Genomic DNA, 14,534 nt, shown 5'->3' on the forward strand with positions numbered 1-14,534 from the left:
ATGGTTTCCCACCTTGAGAAGGCCGGGACCATGCACATCTCACACTCGTGCATGCCTGTGGAGTGATCTCTGATAACATTATCAGTAATGCAGCAATGTGCACACAGCTTTGAGTGCTGCCAGCAGGACATTTACAGTTACCAGCAACAGGAGTTTGAGTGGCATCTAACTTAATGAATAGGCAGTAGGAAGATGGAACTTGCCTCATGGTGGGTCTGCATTTTGCCTTGACATATGTAAAATCATTGCACTTGGCCTTTTCTAAGCTAAACAAGTGTCCACACTGGCATAAACGAATACCTGTTCGAAAGTTCTTCGTATATCCATCTTTGTGTTTTAGGTAAGTGGAAACACTGTTATCTGAAACCAGTGGAAAGTCATCTGTAGTCCAAGTCACATCATTTGACAGCTCAGAAAACTCAGGAGGCGAAGGATACTCAAGACGTTGAAATGGCACTGCCTGGATTTGCCCTTCTAACTCATCCGTTTCAACGATATCCAAGACCTTCCTAACTAATTGCTCTTTGTTTCCAGAGAGAGGAACCCGTCTCTCTCGTAAAAAAGCCTTGAGCTGATCCACAGTCCATGAACGATACAGTTCACCACGTCTGGCCATTATCAAAATTCCGTATTATTGCATCATAGGAGTCACGCGAGAATTAGAATATTTACGGTACGCATATCGTCTATTCAACTCTTCCATACCATACTGCCAAAATACCATATTATAACACAAGGGGGTGGCACTCCAATAAATTCTGTACTCCGATCTTCATCCTCGGTCAAAACGGAAGCCAAGCAAGAAATTTGCAGTAGGTCAAAAGACCAGCTTCGTTTGTAAAGTGTATACCATAATTGATACTTTTAGAGTTACAACATAACCATAATTTTACGAAAATATGCAAGAATTAGCCTCAATTAGGTCAAAAGTCAAGTGTGGATTTTCACGTAAGTCAAAGGTCAAGGCTTATTTTTTGACTTTGACCGAGGACGAAGATCGGAGTACAGGGTATATTGGAGTGCCACCCCCTTGTAACAGTTCTATACATTTCTCTTGCAGTTTTTAACATTTAAATCCATGGAGCTTTTTTACATAAAATTCTGTGACAACATTTTTGGGAAAAGAGATTGGTGCTCTGTCGAATGCCCAGATAACTGGCCATGGCCTCAATCAGAGCTTATTATGAATAGATCTTTGTGTGTGTGTAGTTGTAGTGTGTACATGTTTGCCTTTCTCTGTGGTGTGATTATGTAATCATTAATATTTTAAATACAGAAAACTGATCCTTATGGAAAGCCGACTATTTCAGCTCATCCAGGTATATAACAACTGTGTGTGATAGAGATTACCTGTAAATGTCTTTGTATTTCTAGCGAGATTTTCACCAGACGACAAGTTTTCCAGACACAGAGTGACACTGAAGAAAAGATTTGGACTATTATTAACCCAACAGCCACGACTTCCCATGTAATTAATTCAAACATTTTAGTGAAATATGATTTATGGTAGTTTGAGCATTTGCTAGGGGCAATGTTTAGCTGTCTGATTAGCTGTGCTGTAGAGTGCAGCAACGTTCGGTATTTAGATGTTCAAGTTATGCTATGGTAAAACGTTCAGCATGTTTCATCATAGATAGTATATTCTACGTAGAATATACTATCTATGGTTTCATAAACACAGTAGCAGATTGTGAATACAGGGATAATACGATGTGATCTGATTACCAGATCAGTGTCAACGTGCTATGTTCTGGCTTCGTTGTGCGGTTGGGCTCACGCGACCCACTTACAATGCGCGAAAATTGACATAAGGACCGCGCCTTTGTTGTCAATTGGGTCATTAGGAATCAATCTTGGCCTCAAGCAATCTAGTCTCCTTCAACACAGCTGTATAAATGACAGAACTGAAAACAATGGAAGACGGTAAGAGGTTAATCGTAAGTTGAAAGTTCCGTGTTCACCTTTATTGGAGTACACGTGTGCCCCCGCACACAATTGGAGACCTTTATTTACAGAAAAGGAAGCCTACTGGTTCAACACAAACTGTTGTGTCCTCATGCTAGCTGTTATTGTCTTAGATATATATAGGTGTATTAATGCCTTGTATTTTTTACCTTGCTATATGTCCAAATGCAATTATGGTTGACAAGGTTCACTTTGGTCGCAATGCTGCCAGAGGACTCCCATGTTTATTTGTTCTGTATACACATTTTCATCATCTGATGGTTTGCTCTCATGAAGGGGAATGATTTTCAATGTCCAAACACTTTGTCATCAGGCAATTTTGTAGCGGCAACCCCCCTTAAAACTGCTAGCTACTGTGCAATGCAATATGTTAACGAAAATCGTAAAAATTGTTGTTTGTAGAGAAATTTCATATGATAGCTATATTTTAATGTGACCCAGATGTCCAAGAGCTAATTGGGACACATCCTAAACAGTCTAAGTATGCCAGTTAACACAAATTGTTACCAATGTATCTAGGGCTCCAAGCCTTCATTAGTGAGGTAAGGACAAATTGCACAGTTGACATTAGAATTATAATATATAATAGTAGCTTCTTCATTAATTGTCTCCCTGCTACACTGCTTTCAGTTATGAACATCCTGATCTGTTATAATCTTTTTTGTGAGACTTTATACATTCAATAGGCCAGCTATGGGGACAACTTGTTTAGTAGAAATGTTGTGTTAAATATTTGCTGCCTTGAGATAAAAACATTTTTGTGCGTATAAACTTAATTGTTAGTTTATCATCCTCCTGTACTCAAAATAGCAGTGTGGGAGGGTGTATTTTTATTTTATTTTTTTACTAACTAGATAGCTGACTTAGCTAGCCAACAAAATGCAATTTTTTGATTGCTGTATAGCAAGGTACCAACTATGGAAAGTATTACTTGGCCTCCCTTAGCCACCAGTGGTACAAAAAATCCTTGATGAGGTAAGGAAACAGCAGTGGGGGGGGGGGGGGGGGGGGGGGCAGCAGGGAAGAAAAACTTATAATTAAGTTTATGTGGCCTAATTGAGACCAGATTTTTGGCTCCAAAATGTGGGATACAAAAGTACATTGAACCTGCTGCACTTTTGAGCATGAAATATGTTGACTTAGTGAAGATCATAATTGTTCCATGTAAACAGTTCATTTAATCTGAGCCGAACCATCCACATATGTCTAAGAAGTCCCATGTAAGAAAACGACTAATTTTGTAGAAAAATTCCAGAACTCAATTGCAAGTGCTGCCCACCCAACTTTTTTTATTGGGGCCAGGCCAGTTTAACCAGACAACTTTCCAACATGTTTGCAATGTACACCTCACTTACTAAGGGACAGCGATCTGCTTTTAAACAATTTCTCTTCGGCAGGGATGATACGATTGCCATTGCTGAACATTCTTGAAGGATCAGCTGAAGTGTCTTCGGCTATTTTTGCTGCTTCTATGAGGCCAACAATGAAGCCTTCTACACTTCTATACAAGGCAAAACTTTTGATATATAGTAATGCATCTTAAAAATGCTAGCCTAATCGTTCATGATGTTGAGTGTGTTATACTCTTTCTTACCTGCGGAGTGGAAGAAGCTTGTACTGCCATATCCAAGATAATGGCCTTATTACAATGTGAGCAGTCAGTAATCATTTTACTAGAGTATTTCTTAGCACCCATTTCTGACCTATTGAGTGAAAATCTGACTAGTTTCCATTTTCTTAAATTCTTTTTATGTACAGAAATGAAACATATTATCACGCTCCATAAAAAGACAAATACGATCCTATATTAGTTATGTCAACCTGACTATTGTTTCACCATTTGTCTACATGATTAAAATGTGTGCAAAATTACTTTTGTAGCATGATTTTTTACCCAATGTATCTTGCACTGTATTTCAACAAAAAGTTTTCAGAATGCCCATGTTTTCAGGAATTATTTCTGGTTAGACATTTCATTGGACCCATGCCATCAGCCCACATACACTGATCGATGGCAGGCACAAAACTTGCGCGATCTTAACCAAGTAGATACTTTCTCCATTCCTGTTACAGTACTAATTGATTAAAATAGTAATGTGTTCAAGCAGTATGTGATGTGTGTTTGTGTGATCACTTTAGATTGGCGGAGCGGTCTGAGGAGTAGTGGCAGCATTAAGAGTTGTCGTTGTATTCAAAAAGTTGGAGTGAAAATAGTACCAATTGGATTTTTTCTAGTGTTGTCATGTGGCTTCATAACAACGTTAGTGATATCTTTGGTGTGTGTGTGTGTGTGTGTGTGTGTGTGTGTGTGTGTGTGTGTGTGTGTGTGTGTGTTGTGCCTGGTTGGGCTAGAGCCTTGGTAATCTAGCCTAAGTCCTGGTGGCCCTGATGATTGCTGTTATTTATGAAGGCTGACTATGCCACTGGAAGTCGAATAACCGGGTTGAAGACCCACAGGCCACTGAGACAAGGAGAAGCGTTTTCTATGAGATACCAAGTTCATTACCCAGATATACATGTTACATCACATTCTGTGCAACCTAAAAGTATATTAAGCCTGTGTAAGTGCACCATGTACTGGGTAGACATGACTGAGTAGCAATGTGGTACTGATTAAAGGCTTTGTGTTTTGTGTATGTACACATGCACGCACATGTGGTTGGGTGTGTGTGTGCTTGTATTGATTATACATGTGTCATATGTTGTCATCATTTGCACTTGCAGCTACATCATTGCTGTTACCAATGATGATGTGAGATCAGTATTTCCTTACATAAGGTGAGATGACTAGTGTGATTCAATACACAACACCATAATTCAATAGAGTGAACCTGTCTAATCAATTTGCTATACAACAAAGGCACCTGTCTAAGGGCGTACAAAGCTAATATGTGTTTCTGGTCCTACTGATTTCCCAAAATTGACCAGGTGACCAGGCTTTTTAAAAACTTTTTGATGTGGTACACTACATATGACATAGCAGTACATCACATTATAGGAAAAAACAAAGTTACTGTAATAATTAATAGTGCATCTTTATGAAAAGAGACATGAAAACCTTTCAACAGATATAAAACAAGTACACAAAAACATTGGAATATTCAACTAGAGTAGTGACCATAACGCATCAATAAAAGTACTGAAACAATTAAGCTGGAGTACCTAGTGCACAATATTAAATCACAGTACAACAATAAGAACTGTGCTCTTCCTTATGGTATCTTGAGCAGAGTAGGGATATAACACTTCTTATTGTTTTATTGTGATTTAATATCGTACACTACAACTTGTTTCAGTACTTTTTATAGATGTGTTATGGTCCCTACTCTAGTTGAAAATTCCAACTTTTGTGTACTTGTTTGTTTGTAATTATGAATAGTGAACCTGCACATATTGCATCAAAAGAAAGAAACGGCCCTGGGTGCTCCAGCTACCATTATTGTCTGAAAAGTGAAGTATCCATTACACTTTGCTGTCAGCTATGTTCAACCCATTACGCAGCATTACGAGTCGAGAAGTGTTCGAAAAGCACCTCTGCAATCAAAGTAGCCACTATGAAAAATACGGATGATTTCCATTACGAAGGGAAGCCATCACGTGCTACTGCCAAATCGACATCTTTCTCTGTCAGCCAAGATGAACGGGACACAAAGGAGGACACTGGTAAGTTCATGAATAATGCATTGTACATACTGCGGTATGCCGAAAGGCACGTATTCAGCTGAAGAGTGAAAAAAACAAGTCCGTAGCCTAGTTTAGCCATTATCGAGTTATGCTTGTCTGAAGGCATCAGTTACTCTGTCAGTCAGTCAGTAGAAAATTCCGTTTAATAATTTTTTTATAAAAAAATTGTGTAGCAGCTTGTTGAAAGCGTTTTGGGTCATTGTGAAGGTTTATTTGGGCTTAGTTTTACCTAACCAATACTGCCTCATCGTTGTCTGGGAAAACTGAGGCTGGTTTTTGGGTGATTTTTTCATGGGACATGCCCACATCTTTGTGGTCCTACTATACAATACTATGATTATTGTATGGTGATAACAGGTGATTGCACAATTCATTCAGCAAAAAAATGACTAGGAAGGGAACCAGAGACATATAATTAACTTTTTGTGGCGTAAACTGGCCACTGTAAAAGTCCCCAATTGTGTCATTTGTTTACAAACTGAACCGTGTAACATATAGCCACCTGCTTAAGAGACCAATGTACTGTAGACAGGTTTCATTGTATTGTATTGTTAGACCCTTGTAATAAAAGTGACTAATCCATTAGAGTGTCGGTGTATGTTTTATTAGAATGTTTCATTGGAATTCTGTATGTAAATGAATTATCTGAACAATACATCTGAGCAATTATCATTGCTTGAGGCCTTTGGGGTTCTGATAACCAAGGTTCTATTGTAGTCAAATATATATAGTTGGTTGCTATAATATCCGTGGTTGGTATTCTTTTGTCTTTGCACAGTGACACTGGTAATTTTCATCCTGAAAGCAGTCTTTTCACACTGGTTTGTACTATTGGAGCAATATTTGGTCAGTAATATCCATATTGTTGATGTGTACAGCTGTACATTTTCTCTTGCAGCATTTTTAACATTTTATATCCATTACAAGCACACCAAGTTAATGACGGAACACAAGTGGTATCTACGCTGTAATACGTTAGCATTTCTGTTGAGCCTGGGAACCTGTTTTGGTCTGTTGTTGATAGCTTCTTTCCAGGTATATGTACTAATTTATACTGCCTCCTAAAATTAAACGCTTTAATTTAGGCAACTAATTGTTTTGTTTATATGTCCTTACAGGGAGTATCCTTAAGAGAGGTTCCACTATGCCGTAGGTAGTACTGCATGATTCATGAAAATTGCTGTTTAACCACATCATTTATCTGGAGTTTTGATTGTCTAAATGATTTATTTTATTTTAGAGTAGTGAGGTTCTCTAGATTTGCCATAACCAATCTTTTAGTTATCCAACTAGTCCTACACCCTCTAGTAGAAATATCACCCACTATCCGACACCTACATACTGAGTTCCACATGTATAGCTGAGGAATAGCATATCTGCACCCAGGGGCGGATCCAGACTTATAGAAAGGAGGGGGTCAAAAATGAACTGAGGCACTACATTGTCTCTGGTTTGAGAAGGTGAGACAAAAAAAAAAAAAGGTCACAGCCAGCAGACAATAGCTGTCCACCTCACCAACCACACATTTATAGCTGATGAAGTACATAAAAATCCTTAAATAGCTCACTACACTCTGTTCTAATACTGTGACTGGTTTATTAGGGTGACTGCTCTATTAGAGTATCTCGATCTTGGTATACTAAAAATTTTTGGAGGGGGGGTCAAGAGCCCCCTTTGACCCCCCCCCCCCCCCCCCCGCCCCTGTCTGCACCTACCTGTAATATTCAGTTATAACTTTGGAGGTTCGTTTCAAAGGAAACATGCACTATCAGTGACAAACTTCTTTGGACTTACAAAAGTAAACAAGCATACATTTCCATCTAACCTTTGTTATCCATAATTGAAGATGATTGTACCTTTAGAGTGTACTTAAATTGCTTGAGTTTTGTGCAAAATTTCATGATTAAAAAATTGCTCTATTAGAGTATTTTGCAGCAATGGTAAAGAGACGATCAGCTATGTTCTTGATGTGTGTTGACAATATAAGCTACAGTATTAAAGGCAGTAGCTAAGCCACATGAATTAGGTACATAGCTAACTAGCTATTATCAAATTCCAGGTTCAAAATGATTTCAAGAAGTCTTCCTCAAACAATTTATATCTGTCACACACTCCTATTTTGTTGCAGGATGGAGCAACATTATCTGCAATCCATTATGTTGGAGCAGTCTTGATGTTTGGTGTAGGGACAATCTATTGCTGTATCACAACTTGTATAGGCTGGCACATTGCTAGAATACACAGTGACCACTGGCTGGTAGTAATAACTGGTATAAGAATAGGGATGTGTCTATTAATGGTGGTGGGTGTCATCGCAGGTAGGTGGTGTACTGACTCGATTAGTTCTTATCTAACTGGAGTAATTCTTACAGTATTTACTGCAACTTTTATTGCGGACACAAAATATGAAAATCTTTCAGGCAACAGCACCTTTGACAAGTTCAAATGGAGTCCTGAAAATGAAGTAAGAACATTCTTTGATTTTTGCTTTGTATACAAACATGTTTTACAGGAATTTCAGGTACATATGATTGCTACAGTTTCTGAATGGTTTGTGGCTTTCATTGCAATACTGTTCTTTCTCACGTTTGTTCGAAGTTTCCATTCAATTGAAGTAGAAACCATTACAGTTAAGGTGAAGGAACAATATGGTTATCTTCGAATTGATGAAAGAGATTTTACTTAACTTTATCATTTGTGTGTAGCTATGTGTGTTTATCTATACTTTATTCCAAATTTTTATTACTTAAATTTTTCAAGTTTTATATACTGTACAAGCATATGTGACTGTTATTAGATGTTGAATGGTCATCTAATTTCCAAGTATACACGGTATAAACTATAAGAGATAATATCAGCCGTGCTGACCTGTCCGGTTAAACTACATGATCCCATGTATTTCTCAGGAAACTAATTTAACTTGCCTCCGGGTTGGTTTCCTAACATTTAAGCTTGTTGCCATCACAAGTTAGCTAAAAGGGGGGTTAGCTATGTATACAGGTAGCTATAAGAGATGTGCCTAATGAATGTAACTATAATGACAGGCATAGCTAATCATGAATAATTATTCATGATTATACTATGCTCTTTCTGGAAGGGGGTTTAAACAGGGGCGTAGGGAAGGGGGTTCCAAGTAGTTCAGGAACCCCCCTGTAAAATTTAGACTTCTTAGTCTACAGCAGGACCCTAACACACCATTTAGTGTGGCAGGACAAAATGAGTAATAGTGTATGGCACAGCACAACAATTGATAAAGCTTGCATTCATCTCTGAGGGAAGGATTTACAGAGGTAACATGAGCCCTCTTCAAACCTTGTTAAAAGATCGATGCACTCTAATAAAGAAGTCAGGTCTATAACAGTCACATACTCTAATAGAACATGCATGTAAATATCCACATCCATAATTATGTTAAGTATAACTTCATTAGTGAAGTTTTTTCAGATCACATTCTAACAATAAATGCAAAACTGCAGAGCATGACCTATTATATATACTGCTATATTGGTGTGCAGTGTTTAAAGATATAGAACCCCAGCTTGTGTTATATATAAATTATGTGCTATGCATATTTTGTAGTCATAATATTTTGATCGTAAGTCATTCCATTTGTATCAGTGGATTCATGGTCCCTATAGATTCATGGTTCCTATACCATTAAGATAACTATCACTTACAGATGAGTATATTATGTGGCTCTATATAATTATGTGTTATGCTGTCTGTTTCCACTAGGTAGCTTTATTCCTAGCTTCATCCCAGGAGCATGCACTTATATACATTATAATTAATGTACTTTTTGCATAAAATATAGCAATTTGCTGAGTCTTGATTCATAATATTGAAAGTCTGTCAGCAGCTGGGGCCCCAGACCCCTGCTTCTAGTAACTCAATACTGCTATTGGAACCCCCTACAAAAAATCCTGGCTACGCCCCTGGGTTAGGTAGTGAGTGGCAAAGATGAAATAATTGTGAACTTCTCATCAATAAAATTAGTTAGTTATACTGCAGTATCAATTTAAAAAAAAACAAACTTAGCACTGTAAATTGTAAATTGAGTGTACTCAATTATGTTGCACTTGCAATTGGTGTAAATCAGCTGCTAATATTTGTAGTGTATGATTTGTGAAGGTCTGTAGGGCACCTGGTCCTACAGCCTGTTTAAAGTTGGTACATAAAGTGTGTTTGAAAAGGTGAATAAAGGAGAGAAAAAATCCGTAACTGGACCTGGGTAGCCTTGAACCTGCAGCCATCCAATTAACACTTGAACGTTTACAGGAGTCTGCCAGGTGGTCAGGACATTTTCTCCTTGTCAATTACATGTATATGTATACATCCATAGGAACTCTATAGAGTGACTTATTATCTCAAAGTAGCTACCCCATTACTATCGTTTTCAAAATAATTATGGGGATTGTTTTTCTACACAGCACATTTCAACCACATGACAAGATGGCTCAGACATTCTCAACATAAATTATACTCCTAAGTACTTATTTTAGCACCTTAGGTACATTATTTGGTTAAAAATGGTGTCACTACCAGCAAAACGTTTTGTGCCCACAATTTAAACCCACAATCAATGTTTACAAACCTCAGTATAAAAGTAATGCAGTGAACACAGGTTCGTCTTACTTCACCTATTAGGTGAGCAGGTCTAACAGTATTATAGCATGGGATTTGCCTGATATTATATGCCCACAACCTCAGGCCTGCAGCCCTATAGCTACATATATCAAGTAAATCCCTCGTGGCCATGGTAGCTATAACTGTTAAATAAATGACAACAATCTTTTGACTAAATGATATTATGTCTCCTCTGAAGGGAATATATTGAGGGCAATGTATAGTTCTGCACTAATAAACCGATGATAAATGATGTTGTACTATCGGATCTAGAGTGGCTGATTTTAGTCCAGTATTCGCAAAGACCAACAATAAAGTTCTGCATCTCAATGTTTTTATATGTCCACATGTATGTACATGACCTTGTAGCTAAGAAGGAGAAGTTGTGAGACATTTGATGTTGGCAAAAAAAAAATGTTTTTACATGCTCTGATGAACAGCAATGTATATGCAACATTACAAATAATGCAAAAGATATAATTAAAAATACTTTCAAAGGCAGTGCGTGCATCATCAATCTATAAGAACACTACATGAATGGCTAGTATAGAGTTCACACTATGGTACAACCTCTACTACTATCTTCTTGAGCAGCTGACGATTGATCAACCTCTGACAGTGAACATAAAAACACACTAACACACAATTTAATAGACATCACATTTATACCTGTGGTATTATTTTGCAATAGTTCTCTTCTCAGCCGATTGGCTAGTTCCTCACATGAAATGCCGCCGTACAGCTCCATGATGGTTACTAACTTATCAAAACTTTTGGTCTGACCAGCTTCAAGGGAACCAGCTACCTTCCTGAGGACCACAGAAACTGCCTCTGACTGTCTAACTGTTTGTTGGATTACCTGCTCATCTTCAAATCTTATTATTTTTTCAGCAACAAAATAACTTGTGAGGCTTCTAATGGGTAGGACATTGGTCAACTTAGAATAGTTTGTAGTGAACACTTTCAATTTCCTTTTAGCACCTAAATAGTTACACCATGCAATGAGTGACAGATGAAAGCATTGCCTTACTTGCTTGAACCATTGGATCACTTAATCCAGTTGGTAACAAGTCACTATAGTGACCGCTGAGTGGAGTAGTCTCACCAGATGTGGTACAGAAGATGGTGCCACCACTACACAATTCACTGAGGGTGATATGGAGGATAGGACATTTTGAACAGGGAACCAGCGGAACTGGCTTCTTCCCTGCTGGCATAAACACGTCCATGATGTGAATTAATAACTTGGTGATGTCGTTGATTAATTCCTGTCTCTCTTGCACACATGTTTCATCATCTCTCTCTGGCATACTGATAGTTAATTGGATACTACTGTTCTCTTCACATCGACTGATGTAGTATCTCTGGTGTGCATCCAGTTGTAGTTCTACCATGCCATACCTCATCCTACAACAATGAACAATGTGTTAAATGCGACATGGCTATAACCGATAATCCACTGACCTCAAAAGTCGACTGTTCTTCTCCACATTACGACAGATACAATCAGCTATTACCTGGTTGAGGAGGCTTGAATGGACAAAGCCACTGGCAAACTTGAAGTGAATGATCCTCTCCTTCGGACTGTTAGGAGGATTTCTGCCATCATCACGAGGAACAAGAGAAGGCACAATAAAGGTGTCACCACTATCGGGTAGTGATGGAAAACCTTCTTCACTGAACCAAGCTTCCCTAGTGATACGAGCTACCAGGTGGAAATGTACTAGAATATCCACTACTTGTTGTTTGGTAACAGTTACTGCACTGGGATAGTCTGAGTGAAACTTGTCCAACATGTGCTGGAGAAGACTCTCGTGCAAAATACCATATTTGGTAAGCCGCTTCCATGCTTCGTCAAGTCCTGTACCTCTTTTATAAGAATGAGCTGTGATGATGTAACTGAATAGTTTAGCTAGCCAGCGAGGAGACAAGATTACAATATTTCTCAAGGACTTGATTCGGCTGAAGTACAGGATAACACGTTTCTCATGAAAATATCTCAACACACCTTCAAACTCTGAGCTATTTTCAGCTATTGGAAATGCGCTTTCTGCAATAACTTCAGCCATTGCTGACTTTTGTATTATCTGCTCTTTGTGCTGTAAAAGTGCACGTTCAATTTTAAGGAAAAATATTGGCTGAGGTTTTCTCAACGAAGTTGCTGCATTTATGGCAGTGTATTTTAAACGTTCTATCTCTTTGTCCCTACACTTGTTACTGATAAAAAAACAGTACTGTTCTAAAGCAGCCTCAATACCTTCCGCCATGCCAGCTAAGTGTTGAGCATAAGGTTTGTCACTAAGTTCCTCTATGAGCTGTGGCAAGATCATTTCCTTGGAGATCTTCCGAGCAACGTCAATGTCAGGGTGAAGCTTGTCAATGTGTGTACCGGCTAGTATTGCAGTTGGTTGAACTGGAGAAAGATCTCCCTTATGTCCCTTGACTGAGCACATTGAGTCAACTACCTGTAGCCAGTAGTGGATATTGGAAATGATGGTATGGCATTCTTGAGGTGGTAGGGAGCCTTCACGAGGCACAACATCACACGTCAACTTCATGGAGGCATTAAATGTAATCACTGCTACTCCACTTTCTGAAATGAAAACTAAGTGAGTGTTATGGAAGATAACCTGACCTGGAAAGTCCCACAAAACAGCATTAATACTGTCAGGATTGCACGTTGTGTTATTTGAAGAAAAATCTTGCAAGTCTTGTAGGTGTGGTTCAGGAAATTCCTTATCAATGATTGCAGTAGTAGTAGTAGAAGTAGCAGTAGTAGTAGCAATGGGACGGACAGACACAGGTGCAGTGGAGGCTGCTTTGCTAGTCTGTTGACTAAAGGATTTTAATACCATATCCCCTTTAAACGATACAGTCTCCTTTAGAACATCAACTTTAGTTCTGCACTGGTGAATAAACTGATGATGGAGAAGGGAAGTCTTGTCAGAATGGCTAATTCTGGTCCAATCTTTGCAGTAAATTTTACACACATCTACATCAACTCCTTTAGTAGCTGCTTGCCCCTCCACAAACTCTTCACCAAGGAAAGATGAAATAAGACAAGTCTTCCCAGTGTTCTCTGCACCAACTAGCAGTAGTTGTAGGTCCCTGGATTGTGCAAAACCTTCTTTCACTGCCAAAGAGAATGCCATCTTGGTAGTTTCATCATTTGAGTAACTATCTATATAATAAACAGCAATGCAAACAAAACAAACAGTGCATTAAATTTTGCTCACCTATTACACTATCAATCATTTCACAGACTCTTGACATTGAAGGGCGCTTTTTTGAACTATATTCTAAACATGATATTACCAGTTTCTTTAGTTGTTGATCACTGATTTGATCAATCCATTCTTCTCGTCTATCACTTCTAAAATATGAGGCTCGCATGACTTGGTGAGTCCGAGGATCACTTACTGCATTAGGTTTAGGTATAGGCCATTGTTGGTTGATGACGTAACAAATAATGAGACCAAATAATAATACCTCTTGTGACAATGATTGTTTCACGTGATCTGGCTCTGACACTTGCTCCAGCATTGCAAAATATGGCAAACATTTGGATGATTTAGAATTGGGTGTCAATACTTTCATATCATGGTTAACACAGACTTTGGCCATGAGGTTCTTATTCACAAGTACATAGCTGGCATCCAAGTCACAGTGAATCACAGGAGGATTTAAGGTATGGAGGTAATTGATTCCTCTACTGATATCTTGTAATATGGATAACTTCACATACATCGGAATATTATGATGAAAGTCAACAAATGTTTTTAGGGTGTACTCCATAAATTCCATCACTTTCACTGGTACAGCAGCTCGAGTATTTGGATAATACACTCCTAACATCTTCACTATGTTTGGATGATCCAAGTTTACTGTGTAAGAGGCATTCCTTTAGGAAATCTTGTTGGTACCCACTTAATCTTGTATAAACACCATCATCAAACGAAACAGGGCATACAAAGTGTTTAACAGCACAAGCAATTCCATTGTACTGTGTACGTAAGTTGCTGCGAGTACTTCTGAACAGAATCCACTGCCTAATACACGACTACTAAGCTTTACCCGGCTGGTTAGAACCAAATGCTTAATATCATTGTTGGTTAATTCTCTATCGTCGTCCCAATCGAATGAATTCATTATAGACAAGAAGTATCTTTCGCCCCGTTTTCCCCGGGATAGAGCTTATCGATTGTAAGCCCCCCGCCAAAAAAAAAAAAAAAAAAAAAAAAAAAAATATATATATATAT

General features: G+C 38.3%; 3 protein-coding genes across 4 annotated transcripts in view; 2 read left to right on the plus strand and 1 right to left on the minus strand.

Moving 5' to 3' along the window:
• The window catches only part of LOC136264551 (uncharacterized), a 46,980-nt gene that overhangs the window by 3,715 nt on the left and 28,731 nt on the right, over window positions 1-14,534 (plus strand). The window lies entirely within an intron of this gene.
• On the plus strand, window positions 1,767-8,475 carry LOC136264198 (DNA damage-regulated autophagy modulator protein 2-like). Its single transcript, XM_066058905.1, has 8 exons — window positions 1,767-1,923; window positions 4,105-4,225; window positions 4,690-4,743; window positions 6,428-6,495; window positions 6,548-6,684; window positions 7,778-7,967; window positions 8,022-8,113; window positions 8,162-8,475. Exons 1-8 carry the CDS (start codon window positions 1,896-1,898, stop codon window positions 8,333-8,335), a joined length of 864 nt encoding a protein of 287 aa, XP_065914977.1. The 5' UTR covers window positions 1,767-1,895; the 3' UTR covers window positions 8,336-8,475.
• LOC136264174 (uncharacterized) lies at window positions 10,691-14,272 on the minus strand. Of its 2 annotated transcripts, XM_066058879.1 has the most exons (6): window positions 13,512-14,272; window positions 11,740-13,456; window positions 11,306-11,682; window positions 10,945-11,256; window positions 10,846-10,887; window positions 10,691-10,793 (listed from the first exon to the last, which is right to left on the minus strand). In XM_066058879.1, exons 1-6 carry the CDS (start codon window positions 14,128-14,130, stop codon window positions 10,789-10,791), a joined length of 3,072 nt encoding a protein of 1,023 aa, XP_065914951.1. In that variant the 5' UTR covers window positions 14,131-14,272; the 3' UTR covers window positions 10,691-10,788. The 2 variants fall into 2 exon arrangements, with proteins under 2 accessions (XP_065914951.1, XP_065914950.1); XM_066058878.1 differs by having other exon boundaries at window positions 10,691-10,887.

The sequence above is a fragment of the Dysidea avara genome, chromosome 8 (assembly GCF_963678975.1).
Source record: "Dysidea avara chromosome 8, odDysAvar1.4, whole genome shotgun sequence".
Lineage (NCBI taxonomy): Eukaryota > Metazoa > Porifera > Demospongiae > Dictyoceratida > Dysideidae > Dysidea > Dysidea avara.